The sequence below is a fragment of the Notolepis coatsorum genome (genome assembly GCF_963971535.1).
Source record: "Notolepis coatsorum genome assembly, chromosome: 14".
Taxonomy (NCBI): domain Eukaryota; kingdom Metazoa; phylum Chordata; class Actinopteri; order Aulopiformes; family Paralepididae; genus Notolepis; species Notolepis coatsorum.
In genome coordinates, this window is record NC_140178.1 from 28,457,900 (window position 1) to 28,482,124 (window position 24,225).

Here is a 24,225-nt window from a genome sequence, read left to right on the forward strand (position 1 = left end):
CATGGAAGCATAGGCGGAGGGTGAGCTTGAGATTCTGGTAGGCTGTCTTTTTAATGCTGCCCGCGCGTACCTTTTATTTTTGGTTGCACGCAAAAATATGTTTTAGGATATTCTGGCAGGACTGGCTGAGAGGGGCCAGTGTTTTTTTCTCCCAAATCAGTGTGGGGTGGATTACCTGAAGCCTCAGGTGATCGGGTCACGGTGTTATGCCCAGGGGCAGGGCTCGCTGTGGCTTCACGGATGCGATCTTCTAGAGCTTCTGAATTACTGTTATCTTCTTCCTGCTCCTTTGCCTTGAAAAAATTACGTATATCCATTTTGCATTTGTGCGGCCGTTGCTGTGTGTGTTGACCTGGAACCAACTGGCGGGTGCATTCGAATTCAGATGTTTATACAAACGGGTGCGTGCGACGTGATTGGTACAGTACTGGATGCAGTCTGGAATGTTAACTGTGTCACCACACCTACCCATTGACACCTCCGTAGTAGTGCATTCTCAGGTGGTATTTGAAAGACACTTTACTATTCAATTTACTTATGTTCAGTGGGCAGTTATTCCAATGATTGATGGCACGATAAACAACAGTCCTCTTTAAAGCATTTGATTTTGGACGTGGTAACATAATCTGTCCATCATCAGCTGACCTAGTAAAATAAGAATGAACCTGACTGCATCTGACAATTTGTTTGTATAAGAAAACAGGTTGAGATGAAAAGACAGTGTTCCTGAAAAATGTAACTGTGTTGAAAACCAGCCTAATCTCTACCGTTAACCATGAGAGTTGCCGGTGCATTTGGTTTTTAGTGCCTTTGAGGTGCTTTGGTACCATGAGGTGCAAGCATAGTTGTAGTACCCTTGAATGAGTGCTCCTGCCAGTCTTCAGGCCGTCTGGAATGTTAAGTGTCACCACACCTATCCATTGACGGTCGGCCGACCCCAGCCCCCCCCCCCCACACACACAAGTACACAGGGGAAAAAATAAAGGTAATTTTTTTTTTTTTTTTTAATAAATAAAAATAATGTGTCGACTGGTCTGGGAAGGCACAGCCTACCCGTGCCTTACACACCCGCCGCCTATGCATGGAAGTATTGATTGCGCCGTAACAAACCATTAAAAAAAGATACCGTTAACTGGAATATGTTGTGCCTTTACACATATGTTGGATTATGTAATTGGTTTGTCATGACAAACAAATAAAATATTGCGTCGTTCTATATGAATTGAAAATGGGGGACCCTGATGTAAACAAGACAAACGTCTTTCTCAGGTCTGCATCCCCTTAACAATTGTGTGTATTGAGCCGTACTGTATTGTACCCATTCTGCAATCTGTTAAATAAAGTTTTCATCCATTCATTCATTCAGTCAATACTTCCATGCGTATAAATTGAGGAAGCGAGCGATGGATAGGGGGCGGGTCACGTGGGTGTCGCGGCCAATCAGAGGAACCCGGAAACCGAATTCCGTTGCGGAAGCGATACACGCCTTCTGCCCCATAGATATCTATAGAACACTTACAATAGACAACTGCACTTCCGCGTTACATGAAGCTCGTGAGGTTTGCAACTGCAAACCCCTCCCCCACTCTCTCCCATGAGCTCAACATACCGGAAGTGTTGCGGTGGTCTGTTGCAGAAGGAGACACCGTTGACACGAGCCACACTCATACACACAGAGAGTTGGACGGTGTTCCACTGTGTTCAAACTCTTTAGCAGACTGTGACGTACATGGGTAGCGAGTCGACGCCGGCTCTGCGTGCTGTGCGTAGGAGTGCGGCCGTCTACTACTAGGGGAAATGCTCACCACGTTGGTTTTTGTGGAGCATGTGATTTAACGTTAACGTTATATAGGCGAAATAATAAGCATTAGCCCCCCTTAGCTAGCTTGCCACAGTACGATGGCGTCGGGTTGCCAACACAGTAATGCCGCTGCTTTTGTTTACATGTCTGGGCCTGGCAGTGGCTAGGTAAATTAGCTAGCTAACGTCATAGCTGCTGGAGTTGTTTTGCAAGTTGCACTTTCAGTCCTGACCCAGGACTCGGCACTGGAGTTAACCATCACAGGGGTATGTACCGCACCGGTTAGCGTGGTCGTTGATCGTTGTTTTAATATTCGCAAATTAAAAATAATCTTACAGTAGTATGTATAGCTCCCAATCGTCTCTCGGGTTACGTTTCTATTCCCAGATATGTTGGATAATGTGTCCTGCCGCTGATTTGTGTGTTTTTTTTAGTAACTTAAATTAAAGCCATGTTTATTATTATTTTGCAGCGATGGATGTGTCCCCTGACTCCTAGGATCCATCACCCATGGTTCTAGATCTGCCAACCAGATACAAACTCCACCTCCTGGACTGCTGTCATACTGAAACCATGGACCCAGCGAAGAAGCCAGAGTGGTACCGTCGACACCCACAGAGCCACAGCACAGACGTCAGTTCGTCCTACAGGACTAGGAGAGTGGCCTCCGCCTACAGCTCTAGGATGATGGACAACAGCTTAGGAGATGCTGATGTTTTCCAACTGCAAACAGAGGTCGACGGAGCGGTCCACTGTAGAGAGGTGGACCACCAGTGTACGGAAAATATAGGAAGCTACAGGGATTCAACGTTAGCTCAAGGACTGGGTCTTTACCATACAGGAGTTCACAGCAATCTGTGGCACCACCAAGGGTACTACGACCCCGACCCGACAGAGAGCCCGGTTCCCGACAGCAGTGCCGGAGAGGATAGCGATAGTGACTCCGATGTAATTTTCCTCGTTTCCACGACCAAGGACACCCGCTTGTGTGGCTCGTTAAGCAGAGACACAATTAGCCCTATCGTGGCGCCCCTGTCCCCGGCGGCTCTCTCGCTGGACGAAGAGAGAGGCTGCTTCCTCCTGCCCCAGCCTCTCAGCTCCCCCAGTCCCGACAGTACAGACTCAGAGGAGTCCTCTGACAGCTCGGTGGCTACACCGGTGAGTCACAGAAGGCCTGTAGTCCTCTTGCACAGCTTACCGCCTGTGTACAGGAACCCTATCAGTGCTGCTCTAGACGACGTTTCGAGCGACGACAGCGACGTCGTCGAGGTGCCGGTCACGAACGAAAAGAAAAATATCGCCACATTTACAGACAATATGCCTTGTAGCAAAACTCTTGCGGACGGGAAGGGTTTTCAATATAAAAGTGATCCGGCTCAACCCAGACGGCTACGACGCAGTGTTAGAATTAGGGATTCCACGCCGTTCATGTCCTTCCATCTAGATTCTCACCACAATGCAGAGAGACAGACCAGGAACACCAGAGTAGGCTTCTACAAAGACTGTTCCGATTCGGGCGACGCGATGTATTCCACGGCGAGGTCATCTAGTTCAGAGGAAGAGCCTCTCCCGCAACCAGCTCTCGCGGAGAGAGTAAGTGCAGATTCGGACGAGTTAGAAACTGAGCCGGTTCCTCAGCTGGTTGATGAGGGTCCCTCTGAATCGCTGCAGGGAAGATTAGGCAACGGTCAACAATCGAGCCACATACCATTACCCTCACCAGTGACAAACAAGCGAAAAAAGGCCCGTCCTGTGTGTAAGGGCAAGATGTTGAGAACCAATGGGGATGCCCACCAGATAATCCCCGCAAAGCAGAAACCGAGGTCCCCGCCAGCCACCAAAGGGCCAGTGAACAAAAGCGCCCCCAAAAGGAGGCGAAAGAAACGTGCACAAACTGGTCCGTCCAGCATGTTTTCCCCAACAGAGCCAGAGTTCATGCTAAACTTCGCCAAGTACAAAAAGAAAAGCGACAATAAATCGGACAGCTTTTGCCCCTTCATTCACGTTGACCACAGACAGTGCACCATCGTCAACTACCAGGACGAAGTGAGCGTGGCACGCGGCAACCGAGCGGCGCACAAGAAAGCGGGCGCGGTGCCTCTGTCCGGGTTTGTCCCCAGGACCTCCTGCTTTCGCCTCGGTCGCCTCGGCTCGGAGAGCAAGTGTCAGCCGGCGCAGGCCTGCTGCCTCTGCGGCGACTCCACCGTCGCCATGGGCCTCGGGGACCTTCACGGGCCTTACTATCCCGCCGCCGCGGCCCTCGAGGGCCAAGAGCGGAACAACAGAGCGCCGTCTCCGGACGACAGGGGGAGGAACGGAGAGAGGGAAGAGGAGAAGTCAGACGGGTTTGCTGAGAGAAATGGCGGCGAGGCTGCGGACGAGGACCACTCACCCGCCGGTGGTGGTGGTGAGCGATCCGTCATTGCTTCTGCAGAGGAGCCGCTCGTGGACACGGCCCGCTGCCCCGCCACGGTGGCCCTTCACACAAATGAGCGCTGGATCCATGAGGACTGTGGCATCTGGTCCACCGGGGTTTTCTTAGTCAAAGGGAAGCTATATGGGTTGGAAGAGGCTGCCAGGCTCGCACAGGAAACGGTGAGTGGCAGAATATTTCGTCTTGTGTCCAAGGTGTTTAAATCGTCCTAAATCATTAATTCGAATTAATCGATTAATCGCCCCAGCCCTAACCTCAGGTATCCTCAGGGTGCTCCTTTTGATTAGCTTGATTTCACTTTAGTCTTAACCCTGGAGCGTTTACTCCCCAGTGGTGTGGTTAGTTTGAGTCAGTGTCCACACGGAAACAACCACACCCTGGTCCACCTGTTCCAGGTAGTCTGTCAGTCCACTTCCAAATGAACCCTGGAGCAGTTTGTTTTGAGACGTGAAAGCAATTGGACCAAAAGCATCTAGTTGGCACATTTAGTGATTCTGATTGGACAGCTTTTGTTGAAATGTTCCCATTATATTCCTAAACGTGCAATTTGTCACTTTCATAAGGTTGGTAAGTTCCACTGGTAAGTTCCAAATATAACATAACCAAACTACCGGTAGTATCACGATACCGGTTCTAAAACGATACCGTGCCAAAAATCTAAAACACCAGAAAAAGTAATGGAATATAATATTAGATGACAGCACTTGTAAAATCATTTTTTATTAATAAAAAAATATTTTGACACTGTTGAAACTTAAATAATCAAGGGCAGTCACAAACAGACAATGTGGATCCATGAGGACTGTGGCATCTGGTCCACCGGGGTTTTCTTAGTCAAAGGGAAGCTATATGGGTTGGAAGAGGCTGCCAGGCTCGCACAGGAAACGGTGAGTGGCAGAATATTTCGTCTTGTGTCCAAGGTGAACTGTCTCTCGCCGTCTCTCTTTATTCAGCCTGTGCTCGTTTTGTGCTATTTTTTTCCCCCAGGTTTGCTCCATATGCCATGCAATGGGAGCAATGATGGGCTGTTTCCAGAAGGGGTGTCTCATGAATTTTCACTACAGATGTGCCATTCAGTCAGGTATTGTATTTCATCAAACATGCAGTAATAGAATTAAATGTTTGTTAGATCAAATGACATTGCTTGAAAAAGAAATATTCAAACAAGGCAGCTTTGGTTCTCCTTGTGTTTGTGAGAAGCAATTCTTACCCTAACATTTTTAATGTTAAGTGACTTTCTTTACTCATGCTGTCTCTGCAGGATGTGCCCTAAATGAAGACAACTTTTCAATGAGATGTCCTCAGCACAAGGTAATCACAAAGATTCCAGATTGTGCATTTGGGAGATAGACTCACACGTTCTGACAGTGTCTGCCGTTTTAATTTGACATGACATGACCTATTCACACGTGGCTGATATGCAAGTTTATTCTCTGCGATGTATTTTTGTATCCACCAGAACCCACCACTCAGAAGCTTAAACAGGAACTACAACAGATGACAGGAGACGTATTGGATGCTCCGCAAGGTATGTGGTACCCTGGACGCGTGAATACTTTCCCCAAGGCAGTTGTCCTTCCGTGTTCGGTTTACGCGGCCTGATTGGCCACTGACGCTTCTCTCAGCGCCCAATCGCGTTAGCCCTACTATCGCCTAACTACTCGCTCAATTCACTCGCTCAATATACTAAAACGAACTATCACTCAACTAGACTAAATATAGCCTATAGAACAGATTTAACAATACGAGGAAATGGGCTACGTTTATATAGAGAGATGAAAACAATACGAGGAAATGGGCGAGGACTATTGATGTGAGAGATTAAAAGAATACGTTATTTATATATTGATGTGATGTCGATTGATATGAATAGCGCGTTACGTTAATATAGAGAGATTAAAACAATACGAGGAAATGGGCTACGTTAATATAGCGAGATGAAAACAATACGAGGAAATGGGCGAGGAGTGGACTATTGATGTGAGAGATGAAAACAATACGTTATTTATATATTGATGTGATGTCGATTGATATGAATAGCGCGTTACGAGGAAATGGGCGAGGACTTGGGCTGTGGAACTGAAAGCTAGGCGCAACGCGATTGGGCTCTGAGAGAAGCGTCAGTGGCCAATCAGGCCGCGTAAACCGAACGCGGAAGGACAACTGCCTTGGGGAAAGTATTCACGCACCCTGGACATAGAAATCATCAAAAAAAAATAAAAAGTATTTCTAGAAGTAATTCATCATCTTACATTTAACTATTTATCTCAAAAGAGGTGTTCACTCATCTTTTTGCACTAACATTTTTGCCAAAGGGATATTTCACTTTAGTAGAACTAGCGACTAGTAAGCTAGCGACCACTAGTGTCGTCCACTGTCAACACCACCATTCCTCCCAGGTGTCAGGTCCTCTCTTTTCACTTGCATTAATTTTGGGGACCAAGTCTAAATATCATACTTCTGAAGTATAAACAAACTACTATGCTTAGAATGATAATAATAATAATGTTATCATTTTCTGCTTGCAATATCTAAACAACAACAACAAACAGTGCTTTTTGGATGGACTGTGTGTATACAGTAGGGTTTGGCTATTAGGACTCCCCACACACGTCATTTCATACTTCTTGATATACTGTAAGACGCTATCTGCTTAGGCTGTTATGCAAACTGACACATTCGACAATCCAATCATTCATCATATTAGACTGCATGGTAATGGAGAGTGTAATACAGGATCAGACTGAAAATGTGCCAGAGGCTACCGCTACTTTAAAGGGGCACTTCACCCCAAATAGATAATTTGTATATCAATTGCTCACCCTGTGATGCCTTGAATTCGTGAAGATGTCTTTTCAGGCATGCCGTCACATTGAACGGAGCCATACTTGATGAATTGAAGTCACTGGAGATTAAGTTTAACAAGAACAAAACTATACCAAACTGTTTACAAACTCTCAAACACACCTTGGGCTTGGGCTATATTCCAAGTCTCCTTTATCCAGTCGTACGCTCAATACTTTTACATACATGTTTGCTAAAAACTGGCTAACAAAAAAACATTTCCAATTAAACCGTTGGTTCATTGGCCAGGAGTTCTGCTCCCGCTCATCCGCTGCCCACGATGAACAAGCCGCAGAGGCAGGATTGACATCTTTATAAAATGTTTTATTCAACCTTTATTTAATAAGGCAGGTAAATTTAAGGACAAATTCTTATTTACAACAACGGCCTGGCGAGAGGACAAAAGGGCAACAGGGAAAGGGGACGAAAGAAAGAAAATAGAAAAGAGACGGACGATACAGTACACGCATCACAGAGGTAAGGGAAATAATTAAAACACATCAAACAAACAACCAAATAAAATTACAATGTATGTAATAATACATGAAGCAGAACTGTCAAATTACAGTTAAAAGGCTGGTGACAGTTGCAGGTATGTGTAAACAACTCTGCGATAGAGTCAACCCTGCGATAGAGTCAACCCTGCAATCAAACGCACATGCTTGCTCAGGCGTGCCACACATATGTGCATGAGACTGTTTTTAACTAGAAATGTAGTTGCATGTGTTTGTGAAGTTTTGAGCATACGACTGGATAAAGGAGACTTGGATGACACGGCGTGATCTGCTTTAGAGTGTGTAGTTTTGATGTTCTTGTCTTGTTTCTCGTGCATCTGTTCCAGAGATGGTCCACCTCAGGTAGGGCTGGGTGATATGGCCTAAAAAAAAGATCTCTGATTTTTTTCACACCACATCCGATTTATGATTTTAATCGATTTTTCTCTTAAAAACTAGAAATGCCAAGGAAATCATTCAAATAAGCTTTGTTTTTATTTGACACAAAGAAATGATCAAACCAAGATGAATTTCCCTATTGGGACTGAAGTGCAAACCTAACTTTCACCAATCTTCACAGGCCAACTTGCAGGTTAAACCCTACTCTTCAGTTATGGGTAGTTTACATTAGGGCTGGGCGATATGGCCTAAATATGATATCACGATATTTTCTGACCTTTCGGCGATACACGATACGCATCACAATGTTTTTCTTTTTTCCCCCAAACAATTCATTATGAGGCTTACCAAGACAGTATTTGAGTTTGCAAGCTAACATTAAAGACAAAATAAAATACCCATGCATTTAGCATTTTTATATTTTATATTAGATTTAGATTATTGGATTATTCGATTATATATTGCATATATTTAGCAATGAGATATTATATGATTTAGATATGAAATATGATGAATTGAAAATGGGGGACCCTGATGTAAACAAGACGAAAGTCTCTCTGGTCTGCATCCTCCAGTCCACTGTTGACTGTTGTTGTATTGAGCTGTACTGTATTGTACCTATGCTGCAATCTGTTAATAACGTTTATATTCATTCAGTCGGCAAACAGAATCATTTTGATTGACAGTCGCGTCTGCCAATTACGTCACATCGCTTGCACCCGCCCTGCTGTTCTTAGCACCAATCGGCAAGCGCGTATTAATTTTTTACTTCCGCCATTGGAGAGCTCAATGAAAACAACAATGGCAGCGGTAGCTCGCCGCGGCCGACGTTTAGCTTTTAGCTCTGCAGAATGACTAAACGACTGGAGGCATAATGATTTTACTGCAACGGATGTTATAATAAAAGCCTTTCCATACATCTGTCTGATTGAAAACGTTATTAACAGACCGCAGAATGGGCACAACGGAGTCAGCACGGGCTAAGATATGAACGGCTAATGCTTGCTATATCTAGGTCGACCTCGGTCGTTGCTATGTAAATACGCTGATGTTATTGAAAGTGTAACTATATAACGTCAATGCCACAAAACGAATGCCTTTGTTATCATAAGTAGTAACTTTTGATGCAGTAGTGTGTGTGTGGGGCGGCGCTGTTCAAAAGTGTCAACGTGGGGACCAGATTGACTCAACACAAGCCTCTTGGGCAAAACATCACGATATCCACGATACGTTTAAAAAGTGTATCGTTAATGAACTGTACCCGATATTTATATAATATCGTCATATCGCCCAGCCCTAGTTTACATCATTGGTATCTAATTTCATTATTTATTTTTTTCCATTTGACGCTGGAAATGCCACTCAGAAAGGGTTAAAAAGGTCCACGCACGAATAACATGGACGGAGCAAATCTAAAAGCTTATCAGACGCTAGCAGGCCGTGACGTCACTCGAGGCAACTTATGCCCGTCCGGATCATAGTACTACTGCCTATATGGCTCTGGCTAACGTTACCCCGCTAACGTTGGCATTATGGCTACTGTCGTGAACCATTTTCGATCGGGGCATGTAGAGGAGTTTGGGGAACGAGTAAAATGTGCAGGTCCTCTTCTCAGACCTGTGGGGCAAAGCACTGCAGTGCACGCATCATGCCGGCTAGCAAGCTACACGTCGCGGCATGTTGATACGATAGCAGCCCCTCGGATAGCACTCGGTGCATCAGTCACGAAAGGGGCTACCACGATAGCTATTAGCTAACGTTAACGTTACAAGCTCAAACACCTTATAACTACTACTATTGTCGTGTCCATAAGTTCCCTGGCAGAATACTTGTGAGGACAAAGGTATACAAAGAGGAGAGAACCATTTTAAATCGGGTGATGTTAGGAGTTTCGAGAATGCTGGCTACCAAGCTAACTTAGCTACTAACGTTATAAACACAATATGTACAACGACACAATGATTTACATTATTACAAATATGGTAACGTGGTTGGCTTTTACAACTAGTCAGTGGTTAGCTTTAGAGATGAATGGCTATGATCACGGAGCAATAGTGTTAGGTGAAACAGAGACTAGCTCCTCGGCTAGTAGTAACAAGAAGGCTCTCTGCTTCCTGCCGTCTGCCTGTGAGAGCCCCTGCTGCCCTGTACCCAGTGTGACGTCATCATTAAGATGACACACTCACGTTATGAAACCATGGATTAAAATATGCATGTGCGTAGAGGTTGTGGTTTGGTCGACAAAATGTTTGATAAAAACGCTAAAACTGGATCAATTTCGAATTTTTTTCCCCCCCTCTTCATGAAAGTCACTGTTGCCCTAGTCACATTGTTTATTGAACAAAAATGAAGTTTGCCTTTAAAGGGGACATGCATTGTTATTCCTTTCACTATTTGGGCAACTTTACACAATTCCTGTGAGTCTATGGAACACATCTGTAAGGTGTTTTTCTTCTTCAAAAAAATTCATTGTTTTATATTTCTAATCAAGTACTCAAAAACAGCATTTTTCTAGTTCAAGATTTCAAGCTGATTTGGCTGGGCTCCGCCCATAAGCGCTTTGAGTGACAGTCACCCACACAGCGTGATACATACGAGAGAGAGAGAACGAGCAAGCGAAAGAGAGAGAGGGGGAGAGAGAACGAGCAAGCGAGAGAGAGACAGAGACAGACAGAGAGAGAGAGAGAGAGAGGAGAGATGCGTCCCCGACACACACGCAGTCAAGTTTGTGTGTAAATGCTCCGACGAGGGAGAGAGATGGCACACACACATTTTTACACAGACTCCTGCGCGTGGTCCCTCTCTCTCTCTCTCCCTCTCTATCTCTATCTCTCTCCCTCTCTCGCTCTCTGCTGTCTGTCGGACTTGGCACCCTGTTTGAGGAAGTAATCCACTCGCTCTGTTGAGCGAATTGTGGGCGGTGACTACAACCACAGAGCCAATCAGATAAAAATCACCTCAACCATTGCCTTATTCATGTCAGCAAAACAGTCAAATCAGAACGGCTTAGTTGAGTGAGGGAAGATCTCGTGAACTCGAGACTAGACTGATGAGTCAATGTGATAATTAGAGACACAGACCACATTGATATAATCCCCCATTGCTAGGAAACAATGCTAAACACTGGAAAAGGCCATTTATAATGCATGGGACCTTTAAAAAAAATATATATATATATATATATATATATATAAGGTTACTCTTGATCAAACAAAGATGAATGTCCCTATTGGGATTAATAGTGCAATAACATGCTTTTTCACCAAACTTCACTTAAAACAAATAAAAGGTGCCTCTTGATCATCAAACAAGAATGAATTTCCCTATTGGGATTAATAAAGTGCAAATCTAACTTTCACCAAACATCACTATTTGTAAAAAAACGATTTTTTTTTAAATAGATTTTAATTTTTTTAAATCGTTCTAAATCATTAATTCGAATTAATCGATAAAAATCGATTAATCGCCCCAGCCCTAACCTCAGGTATCCTCAGGGTGCTCCTTTTGATTAGCTTGATTTCACTTTAGTCTTAACCCTGGAGCGTTTACTCCCCAGTGGTGTGGTTAGTTTGAGTCAGTGTCCACACGGAAACAACCACACCCTGGTCCACCTGTTCCAGGTAGTCTGTCAGTCCACTTCCAAATGAACCCTGGAGCAGTTTGTTTTGAGACGTGAAAGCAATTGGACCAAAAGCATCTAGTTGGCGCATTTAGTGATTCTGATTGGACAGCTTTTGTTGAAATGTTCCCATTATATTCCTAAACGTGCAATTTGTCACTTTCATAAGGTTGGTAAGTTCCACTGGTAAGTTCCAAATATAACATAACCAAACTACCGGTAGTATCACGATACCGGTTCTAAAACGATACCGCGCCAAAAATCTAAAACACCAGAAAAAGTAATGGAATATAATATTAGATGACAGCACTTGTAAAATAATTTTTTATTAATAAGGGCAGTCACAAACAGACAATGTGGAAAAATGCTTTGGGGTGTGTTCAGCTGACACTGTTGACACGCCCACAACGCAAAGCGTGCATTCTCTCTCTCACACACACACACACACACACACACACACACACACACACACACACACACACACACACACACACTGCTCCGGTCACACATCCACTCAACTCAAAGAAAATTCAGCATCAGACTATTATTCTAAAGGTATCGATACTAATAAATACTAGTATAGGGCAATTTTTTGCGTCTGGGTATCGCAATACCTTTCTACTATCTGTGTATCATGCAACCCTAAACCAAACCAATAAAAACTTCAACAATAGTAACCATTTCATTTTTGGTTCAGAAGTTAGGTGTGAAAGCGCCCTCACTCCTATAGAAACATCAGCCAGTGCTTCAGGGTCATTCTAGGATCCTTAAAAAGTGGCTGTATTTTTCTCTCTGTTTTCTGTAGGTCTCTCACACAGGCAGTTACACCGTTTGGACTGGCAGACTCACCGTGGACGATGTGTGTGTGTGTGTGTACGTGAGTGTGTGTGTGTGTACGGTGAGTGTGTGTGTGTGCGTGTCTGTGTGTGGGGGGAGCAGCTCCTAGAAGATCCATGCTAACTGTCTGTTATCAATTTTATGGTTGATAAATGTTTTGCTACAATGCACTTAAAAATATAAATATAATTAATTTATTGTCGTATCGTTGGTATTTGGGTACGTCGATGTGTTTGCAGACTTTGCCATTCCAGACTTACCGTTGTAATTCATGTGAATAAACTATTTTATTATGCATTTCCGTCCCGTCATTAGTAGAAAAAAGGACAGCGTCTTCTTCACTTGCAATTAATTTCATTTAAAATCTTTGATTAATCCTCGAAGAAACGTTGAGGTTTCCCTAATTTCTAGGGCTGTCCCTGACTAAGGATTTGGATGGTCGACTATGATTGGCCAAAATTTGCCAGTAGTCGACTATTGGTATTTCTTTTTCTTTTTCCATTCCATTTGGGCTGTGGGGGGTGCTTAACACTTTGATTGCCACTCACGGCTATTCTCGGGTTTACGATAGTTACGTTGAAAGCCACGTCACGGCTTTTCTCGGAATTATTATTATTATTTATTTTTAGCGATCTGAAATCATATTGCATCACCCGAGCCTACCGTTGGAAATCCAGGGGCCGCCGGCGATCAGATGTGAAAAAAGCGCCCCCTATCGTCTCCCAGATGGTAAATCACCCTTTTGGAATGGACTCAATGAAAATGGATGGGGGAAAAAATATATTCCAGTCCACATTTTCCAGTCCACTGATTTACCAGAGTTACCAGAGTTCATTCTGGATCCTCTGAGCCGCGGCGAGCATGGGTTATACTGTACACACGTTGGATCAATATACTTATCGATTTTTTTCGAATGGTGATCAGGAATTGGAATATACCATTTGGATACCATCTGATGTCAGGTAAGGAATCTATGTTATCAGTGTTAGGATAATCAGACTCGTTTTCGAGGAGATATAAGCTTTTTTGTGATATGTGCTCTAGCTGTTTCACTGTAAAATCCATGAGGAAATGAAAGCAGCTATTATCAGCGCGCGGCTCGAACGTGCGTGCGTGCACGTATACTATTGATCATCTAGCGTTTATTTGAAAACGATTCATAAATAGGCCGATAAATATCAACGTTCTGGAATATTCCAGTAAAAGGCGATTATCATAGAATAGGTTGTTTTTCACCTGAAAACGGGTGCTTTTCAAAATGCTCTCAAACGGAAATGAAGCGATAAAAAACCAATCTGCCTTGACAACACTGACTGGAAAATTATTCTTTGATAAGCGACGGGCAGATTAGACACATAGCCATAATTTAAAACATAGATTAGGCGATATTAACCTTAACATTGGGAGTGGACCGTGGCATTCAAGGGGGTAAAAAGGAAAACACGGCGTGGCGCTCAAAGTGTTAATGTCTGAAGGAGTTGACTGAAGGCTTCTTGTCCTCTGAAAAAGCATCCAATTGGTCCACTGATGGATACATCTTGATATTTGTCTAGTCTAGTGTGTTCATTAGATGGGTGAAATCCTCTTTCAGTGCCTCTGTGCCTGTTTTCGTAGGCAGTTAGCCTCTGGTATGCGTGCCATTAGCGTTAGCCACGCTTCTAGGCCTCTTTTCTTTTGGAAAGAATGATTAAAAAAAATATATATTTTATATATATTTTTTTTTTCTTTTTACGAGGTTGGTTAGTCGACTACGGCTCCTTTCGACTGATTAGTCGACAGCCCTACTAATTTCCAATGTTGAGATTTCAGGCATGTTAAAAGAGGTAAAATAAAATGAGGATAGATCATTAGACATTGAATAAATAGGACCAAAACAGATAAATATAAAGAACAAAGCGATTACAAACTGCAGCAGGGAGATTTGTAATCATGTTTTTAAATTGTCCATAGAATGGTGGGCCGTTGATTTTTAGTTGAAGATCATTCCAAAAAGCTGTGGCAAATGTATTGTCATACAGCACAAGTGCAGTACAACGAAAAGAGGTTTGGCATCCAACCAGAGTGCAAATGTAACAGTAAAGTGCAATAGTAACATACAATGTACAGGTTATTAAACTGGGTATAAAATATATAAATGAATTACCGTACTTTTCGCACTATAAGCCGCAGCAGCTAAATTGAATGATGTGTACATATATAAGCCGCAGGTGTTTTAATGTTTAATTACCATATGTAATTAGCATTGGGACACAATACTGTCGGACAAATAACAAGAATTAACTCATTTACAAGTTGTATTAAGTTTAGCAAATAAGGGAACAGATAAATAACATTTCAATGCAGTCAAAAAAGCAATATTTAGATTTTTACATTTTCGGGTTTGGTCACGTCGAGTCACATATAAGCCACACCGTTATATAAGCCGCAGGGTCGAAAAATGGGGGGAAAAGCCGCGGCTTATAGTCCGAAAAGTACGGTAGTACTACTGAGTATAGTGCTAATCAGATGTATGTACAGAGTTGTATAATATATACACTGAAACGGGTATAAAGACAGGATGGTAGTAGTCATACAGCATAACTAGTAAGAGTAGGATATGTACAGATATAGATATCGTATCTACAGATATGTAAAATGACTATTTGTAGGTATATTAAGACAAATATGTATATGCAGTAAATGTAAATTTAATTTATATATAAAACCGAAAGCTGACTTTCCAAGTTCAGTCTGTACACAGGGGACCTTAAGTCATTTGAACGTGTCGGGTATAGTAGGGTCCATAATTATACTCTAGCAGCATTGTGATTTAAGGTGGCAGTGGCCTTGAAGATAAACTCATATCAGTGTTTATTAAAATGTATTCATTGGGAACAATGTTTCGGTACAAGGACCTTCATCAGGTTATCTTGCAAGACAAAGGAGAGACCATCTTAAATAGGTTGGTTGACCCACATGGAACCATCAGGCCATACATTCCAGACTGATATCACTCATTGAAGCAAGACATCATATGTGATATAATCATGACACCATATAGGCATATAGACAGAAAGCATGAAGCATCATATACAAAATACACATAGTCATAATAAAGAAAAGCTGCCATATCAAGATGGTTGACAAAAAGACAATATGATATTGTCTTTTGGGAGGGTCATCAAAGAGAAGCCGCCTATTCTCAGTCCTTGCCCCACAATGGTGGAACGAACTTCCCACCACAGTTAGGACAGCCGAAACCCGTTCAATCTTTCGCCGTTGACTAAAGACACACTTCTTCAACCTTTTTGTATAAGGAAGTTGCATTGTTCATTTCAATACCTGTAATAGTACAGTAGTCCACACACACACATGTGCATTCAGTTAAGTTGGAATTGACTGTAATACAAACAGTTCAGTTTGTCGGGTACATGCAACACAGATTAGTGTTTACCTCTGTCTGCTTGAGAAAATACCATGTTCTGCAATAAAAATGATTGAAGTGAGATGAACAGACTGAACTTTATTTTATTAGATAAAACATGTTGACAAAGTTTTACTTTGCAGTTGAAAAAAGGTAATAAATTAAATGTTAATTTAATAATAAAAAATAAAAAAACGTTTGCAATACTCAGCGTATCGCGATATATATAGTATCGTGATACTATCGTATCGTGACCAGGGGCGGATTTAGGATTATAGGAGATCCGGGGCTTAGCCCAGATATAGGTGCCCGCCTTTTTTTTTTTTTTTTTTTTTTATTCACTGATACAAAGTAAAATAGTGCAGTGCAATAAAATAGTTAGTAAAATAGAATAAAATAATGCAATAGTGCATTGCAATAAAATAGTTATCATCGTATTTTTTCGGGAGGCCGGTAAGGAGTGCATTACAGTAGTCGAGTTGGCTTGAGATAAAGGCATGGATCTGGTTTTCAGCGTCCTTTTGATTTATAAATGGCCGTACTTTAGCTATGTTTCTAAGGTGGAAGAATTAAGTTTTTGTCAACTTGTTGATTGTGATTTAAAGCTTAGGTCTGAGTCTACCATGACACCAAGACTTAACTCACTAAAATACAGTTAGCAGCTGGATAGACCACAGATGGAAATTAGCTTCTGCTAAATCTGGTGCAAACATATTTTCATGTAACAATGATGAATTCTCAAAAAAAGAAAAAAAAGATTTTTTTTTTTTTTTATTATTATTATTATTTTTTTTAAATAGATTCGGGGCTTTTCAGAAAACATTCGGGGCTTGAGCCCAAGTAGCCACCCCCTAGCCCCGCCCCTGATCGTGACGCAAGTATCGCGATAGTATCGTATTGTGGGAATCTGGCGATTCCCACCCCTATAATATACTAATCTACATTGTAGCACTCAACACTTTGATGAAAATGTTTACTCAGCTGATAGAGTTGTGCCCTTCCTGATGAAATCGCTTTGGATAAAAGTGTCAGCTAAATGACTACATGTAAATGATAGAAAGGTTCATTCAACCATCAGTCCTGTCATTAGTCAATTCGGGAGCTTTGCATAACTGGAATAAACATTGTTGTATAAAGCTCTTCGTTCTGACAGTTTCATGTTTTTTGTGGTTTGAGTGAGCATATTAAAATAGTTCTAGTCTTAATTTTATATATATATATATAACTTAATTGTATAATTTCACTGACTAAAGTCAATTAGCATTTGAAACCCTATTATTAACACTTTGGGTGCCAATCATGTGTTAACACATTTCTGCGCCCCGACCGTTGAGTGCCAAACACGTTTCTGGGTCGTTTTTCCTTTTTTCCGATTTTAAAGGGGAACTATTTTACTATTTCTTTCACTATTTGGGCACTTTTACACAATTCCTGTGAGTCTATGGAACACCTCTGTAATATATATATTTTTTTTATTCATTGTTTTGTATTTCTAATCAAGTCCTCAAAAACAGCATTTTTCTACCTCAAGATCTCGAGCTGTTTTGAGCCTGGGCTCCTAAACCACTGCGGAGCGTCGTCGTCGCCTGAACATTAACATGCAGCAGTGACTATATGACATCACATATAGGCACATTTTCAAACGACTCAGTTCAGTGAGGGTGAATATTGTGAGAGGAGAATTGGAAGAATGAGCCAATATGAGAATTTTGAGACATAGATCATATTAATATAAGTTCACATAGCTAGGAAACAATGCTAAACACTCAAAAAGGCCATTTATAAGATAGTTCCCCTTTAATACCTTATTCAATGTCAGGGAGCTGCATGTTGCCTGTAAAAGGCATACTGGGACTCCGAAGGTGCAGTACCGGCCAGATCCTCCCAGGTGGCGGTATCGAGCACCCTTTGAAACATTGTATCCTGGGCTGTCCGTCGATTATATGGATCCCGGTCGGCTATTTTGTAGCGTGTGTAGGGACAAAACGCGAATGGATTTGGTATAATACACGTCACGGCTTATAAATAGCCTCACAGGAATTAGCCCCGATCATTCCGAAATAACACTCATATTCACCACGGTATAAAACGTATGGATGGAATATTTTTAAATGTTTTGCATCTTGAACGGAAGGTTCTTACTGTCAAATGACCATGATATTGTATCCATAGCTATAATATAAAATATAGATTTAGCTCTACAAACAACGTGACGCACAGTAAGTGTGTAATGGAAAGCTGGCGTAGCTATAGCTAGATTGGGAATTCCAATGGCCATGCATGTGATAATGATGTAGTATAAGGAGGTAGCTTACCAATAATGATGTAGTATAAGGAGGTAGCCTACCAATAAGGGCCTTAAAAATTAACAAATACCAGTGTTTGTTGTGAGAAGGACCAACCAACCTTCTCATAAAGAACACAGTGATGAGTGTCATATCTATCATTAGGGATGAATCTGAGGGCAGTGATACAGAAATAAGCAAAAGAAAGCATATAAAATCAGACCGCATATTAATATATATATGCATCCAATCTTCGGTTTATAGGACATCTTTTCAAAAGCCCATTCTTGGACTTCTTTGATTTCTTGAACTCTATAAACCTTTAGACCGTTTCTAATTTGATAACATAAACATTCCAAATAGGCTCCTATGTATTTCCCATTCAAATGTTTGTATACAGTTGCTGACAGGAAATAAACCGGGGGCCAAAGCGGTTGCCCTAGCAATGGAATAGCAACAGGATACTCCTGAAAATATGATAGGATACAACATAATTTATTGTCCCATAGGGACATTTGTCTTGGACTCAAATGCTGCACACATAGCTGCCTCTATATAGTAGTAATACAAAAGCAAACCAGCAACATATTAACAAAGCAACACACGCTGTAGCATCACTCACAACCACAAACTACACATATTGACATTGCATCTTCTCATGAATCTATTGCATAACCCCTCAGCCTCAAGCAACATTGTTTAAAATTGTAATTGAAGTAGGCACAATTTATTTATAAATGGTTGAGTTTTCATTGGGGGTACTCTATATCGTCTGCCAGAGGGTAGGAGTTCATACTCGGCGTGGAGAATATGAGATGGATCACACAATATTCCCTGTGCTCGCCTGAGAACAGACTGCTCATATATTGACTGGAGGGAATGGTGTTCGTTCGCCCCCATATAACCGTGCACTAATTTGTGTATAATTAGCTATACCACTGGCTAGTATGGTTTACTACCATAGTGTACTTGTACCACTGTATATAATAGGCGGCATTGGTGTAGTGGTTAACACTGTCGCCTCACAGCAAGAAGGTTCCTGGGTTCGATTCCCGCTTGGGGACCAGGTTGCAGTGTTGCCAGGTACCCAGGTGGGGTATCTCCCGGGCCTTTGTGTGTCGAGTTTGCATGTTCCCCTCCCGATAAGATAAATCCAATGGAAAAACATGCACAACAGATCGCTAACGCTGTCGTGTCCCTGACGAAGACGGACAGGAGCACTTGGATTGGTCCCCGGGTGCGGCGCACGCTGCAGCCCTTGTCTGCTCCCGGCTGCCCTTGGGGGGAAGGATGACGGGATGGGAAGTGCAGAGAACATTTCATTCAGCCCATCGCATGTGTGTGTGTCTGCATGACAAATAAAGACTTCTTCTTCTAATAATACTGTACATACATCAGCTTAACATATTTATATTAGTGCTGTCAGGCGATTACAAAAATGTATCTAATTAATTACAGGATTTGTAATTAATTAATCTAATTCACATTTTAATCGCATAACCATTTTGTGCCTGATATTCTATAATCATATTTCAAATAGCATGTGTCCGGATGGCAGAATTCAGTACTGTATCTACAAAACCTGTTTAATCATCTTCCATCTATTAATTAGCTTAGATTTTTCAGGTCTGGTACATTTGAGCATGGTGTTATTCACAGTCAAAGATAAAAAAAAATTAATTGATATTCTCATTTGGTTCATTACAATATACTCAAGCCTAGTAACCGACACAGTATTTCTGACACTGTGTATTCTACGTTCTTATGGAATGAATAAGATAAAAAAAAAAGTATATACAAAAAACTAAACTTTTTTTTGTAATTAATTTTGAGTTAATTTGCTGTGTAATTAATTAATCTAATTAATGCGATAAACTGACAGCCCTCATTTATATCCGTAACTTTGTCATGTATGCTCCACATTATTCACATGTTGCACTGTATACTGCTAAGCACTTTGCACTCTGGTTAGATGCCAACTACATTTTGGTTATTGTACTTGTGCTGTGACAATACAATCTAATCTAATCTATGAACTGGTGAGTCATTGATTGATTGAAAACTTTATTAACAGATTGTAGAATGTGTACAATACAGTACGGCTCAATACAAACAACTGCTACAAGGATGCAGACCAGAAAAATACTTTCATCTTGTTTACATCAGGGTCCTCCTTTTTCAATTCATCAGGACATTTATGACATACAAGACATACAAATATACAGTACTGTGTAAGAAAAAAAAAATATCATAAGAAAAATATATACACCCGAAGGGGAAGAAACTGTACATTGGAGGGGGTTGGGTGGGTGGTGGTGATAGCTGGTGTGATAGTCGTCCTCAAAGGGTTAAATTGTAGAATCTTCTTCACAGCAGCACTGTCTGCCACACAATTATCCAAGTGTCACCTTCACCTTGTTGGCAACTGCAAGGGAGAGCGTTTCCCACCACCACCTCGTATCGCCTGTTCACCTCGTGTGAATCACCGAGAATAGACCCGCTGTTCTTCTCACCTGCTGAAATAGCCTGGCGTCCATCCAGCAGCTTGAGTGGCAGAGCGGCATTTTGTGGAGATTGATTCACAAGATGAGAAGGTTACAAGGTTACACTGGGCCCTGGCAGCTCATGCTAACAAGTTGATTCGGGAATGTCTAAGGCAACTGATATTTTTATTTTTTTTGTACGATTTATTTTTCATGGTCAGACATGACCGACAGAGGAGGAGAGGGTGAACGGGAGAAGAGGCGGGGAAGACATGCAACAAATTATCCCCCGGCAGCGGGAGTCGAACCCGGGACGGCCGCATAGGTGTGCGAAGCACTATGGTATGGGCCACGAGGGCGCCCCAAATGCAACTGATTTTGAAGATGATTTAATGACAAATGTATAATCAGAGGTATGAGCTATAACATGTAGTGCTATTAATCATTGATGGACTGCAACTTGTTTTTAAATGATTTTAGTCTGCTCCCGTATGGACATTTGCGATTTTAACAAGCTAATGATGGACTGAAACAGGGAATTCATACTGTATAACTCCTATCTAAATACAGCATTTACATAAATCACACACTAAGCACACATCATTAAAAAATACTACTTTATTATGATGGCTGATGGCACAAAGGACTGGCCATGGTGGTTTATGGTTTATGGTGGAACATGCTCCTCGCCTTGGCTAGCTCGGGGAGACGTGTATCATAAGGACGCTATGCTATGGCCAGTCTAAAGGTATTTGGCTTCTGGCCACAGTGGAGAAGTCGCCCCCCAGCTGTGTGCATTGTGATTACGGCCATTACATGGCTTTTTAGGGTCATACGGTAATACTGGCTTAGCCGCTGCTTAGATGACAAATGGCAAAACAGAGTCCATTCTCTTCGGTTCAAATAACAAACTCAACAAGACCGACGGCTTCTCAGTTACAGTGGGTGACAATATTGTCACAAGGAAAGATGAAATTACATACCTAGGTTCCATCCTAGAGGCAAATCTTTCCTGTGACAAAATGGCATCCAATGTAATAAAAAAAACGAACTCGATTCTTGTACCGGATCTCCTCTCTGGTAAACAAGAATACCCTGAAGACTCTGGCAGGAGCACTCATTCAAGGGTACTACGACTATGCTTGCACCTCATGTTACCAAAGCACCTCAAAGGCGCTAAAAACAAAATTACAAACATCTCAAAACAAACTGGTCAGACTACTGCTTGACCTTACTCCTAGAACCCACCTCACCCCTGCCCACTTTGACAAACTAGGATGGCTTAGACTCCTTAGAGTATAACGACAGAGTACAGCAACTTGCAATGGGCCTGGTCTACAAGATACACTACACGACCAAGGTACCCATGTACATGTCAAAATATTTCCCAAAGGTCAGTGAATACCACGATCACAACACCAGAGGGAGCTCCACAAATCATGTTAAACCCAGATTCGGCTCAAACAAGGGACTAAACACGTTTCGCAATTATGCCACATCAATGTGGAACGCCCTACCCAAAGCTGTAAAGGAATGTGAATCACTACCCACTTTCAAAAACTCTCAAAGAACACCTACGGGAGACTGCAATTCGAAACTGGCCCCTGTAAATGTCCTAACCCAACCCCCTCCAATGTACAGTAAATAACCAAGTATGGTTTCGTCAATATTCCAATGTACAGTTTTGCTTGTACAGTTGTACAGTGCCCCACCCACCCCACCCCATCAAATGAAGAGAGATGATATTGTGCTGCGCTGGCCTCTGCTTCTACGAGGCCGTGTCTCATTATAGTGTTTACGCCTGCGGCCCTCTTTATCCCCTCCCTCACCACCACCACCACCATAATTTCCTTCTCTCTCGCTGTTTCCCTTTATCTATATCAGTCTCTCTCTCTCTCTCTTTCTCTCTCTCTCTCTCTTTTTTTCTCTCTCTCTCTCTCTCTCTCTCTCTCTCTCTCTCTCTCTCTCTCTCTCTCTCTCTCTCTCTCTCTCTCTCTCTCTCTCTCTCTCTCTCTCTCTCTCTCTCTCTCTCTCTCTCTCTCTCTCTCTGTGCACATGCATACAGAATCCCTTATTTAGGGGGACAGTCTTATCTTTGCTTTCAGAAGGACTGATTGGCTCCTTTTCAACCCCCCCTATCTCTGCAGTACAGCCCTTTGCTAGGTTGTGTAGCACACAGCCTTGACTACAGCATGCCTGTGTATATATACTATTGGACCATATATATATATAAACAGTAGATTAGACCGAAAAAGGTCCAATAGTGCTGCTCCTGACTAAGGAAATTATTAATCAACTAATAGAGGAGTCATATGGAATGTACTTTTTTGATAGAAGACAAGCATTTGCCTATTATGAGCTACGCTGATATTGATAAATTTACTTTACCAGGACTCATTTATTCAATGTAAAACGACTGTGATGAAAAACATCTTTGTTGATTTCCCTAACGATTGAGTAGTTGATGAATCAACCAAGAAGGTTGATTAACCCAAGCGGCTAATAACCTACAGATTCTTTGCACAGACAAAATAATATTCCTGGCAGACCGACATTCTGTTACATAACATTGAGGACACTCATACGTACACATGCATTGGATGGGGGGGGGGGTATTCAGTACATGTTGTAGATGAAACTCCACATCTCCAGATCTTGTTAATAAGCCGCCGACAGATTATCATGAGCGGCACAAGTCATAACAACAGCATGCAAGCCCACCCATCATATAAAGAGTGAAATCTGCCATTAACCCTTTCACTACCACACTACAAAGGCTTAACCGTCTGTAGTGTGGTAGTGAAAGGGTTAACCTTCTGTAGTGTGGTAGTGAAAGGGTTAACATTCTGTAGTGTGGTAGTGAAAGGGTTAACCTTCTGTAGTGTGGTAGTGAAAGGGTTAACCTTCTGTAGTGTGGTAGTGAACGGGCTAACCCTATGTAGTGTGGTAGTGAAAGGGTTAACTTTCTGTAGTGTGGTAGTGAAAAGGCTCAAATAAGCCTAGAGAACGTCCCGGTGAATGTCGATGACTTTTTTTCTTCTACCTTTGGGTATTTCCGTTTTTTTACCCTTCATCTCTCTCTCTCTCTCTCTCTCTCTCTCTCTCTCTCTCTCTCTCTCTCTCTCTCTCTCTCTCTCTCTCTCTCTCTCTCTCTCTCTCTCTCTCCTCTCTCTCTCTCTCTCTCTCTCTCTCTCTCTCTCTCTCTCTCTCTCTCTCTCTGAGAGACACACAGATACCATCAGCAGTGGCCTTGAATGTGACCTCAATTTCTTTCGCTATTTTCACCTATTCTCAGCAAAACCACAGTCCTTCCTCTGCTCTCTCTCTCTCTGTGACCCCCCTCGGAAGATCAGTAAAGGTATAATACAATTAAATAAATACAAGGCACAGGGGGTAATAACGTCCTTGAGGATCATCAGTTTCACTTTTCTTTTCAAACAATAGCACGCTATAAAGGTTGACCTGAGGTGACCTTGCGTCGTTATCGGTCCGACATTGCTCTCTTCATTCACTTCACCATCCTTGAAGCTTCCTTTTAAGCTCGACATGCCTAGACAGATCGCTGTGTCGCCTTAACCGTCTGTAGTGTGGTAGTGAAAGCAGGGTGCGATCCACGGGGGAGCTGG

The 24,225-nt window shown here is 42.2% G+C and overlaps 1 protein-coding gene and 1 long non-coding RNA gene across 2 annotated transcripts; both read left to right on the forward strand.

Moving 5' to 3' along the window:
- Nucleotides 1–1,746: 1,746 nt before the first annotated feature.
- LOC311240480 (uncharacterized protein) lies at nt 1,747–4,447 on the forward strand (the record flags this gene model as incomplete). Its single annotated transcript, XM_084329059.1, has 2 exons — nt 1,747–2,067; nt 2,274–4,447. Exon 2 carries the CDS (start codon nt 2,312–2,314, stop codon nt 4,445–4,447), a length of 2,136 nt encoding a protein of 711 aa, XP_084185185.1. The 5' UTR covers nt 1,747–2,067; nt 2,274–2,311.
- Nucleotides 4,448–5,022: 575 nt separating this feature from the next.
- Nucleotides 5,023–12,723, forward strand: LOC311240159. The gene is made up of 5 exons (XR_014620472.1): nt 5,023–5,122; nt 5,223–5,316; nt 5,497–5,546; nt 5,695–5,763; nt 12,397–12,723. It is a non-coding gene; the product is annotated as an uncharacterized lncRNA (long non-coding RNA).
- The last annotated feature ends 11,502 nt before the right edge of the window (nt 12,724–24,225 follow it).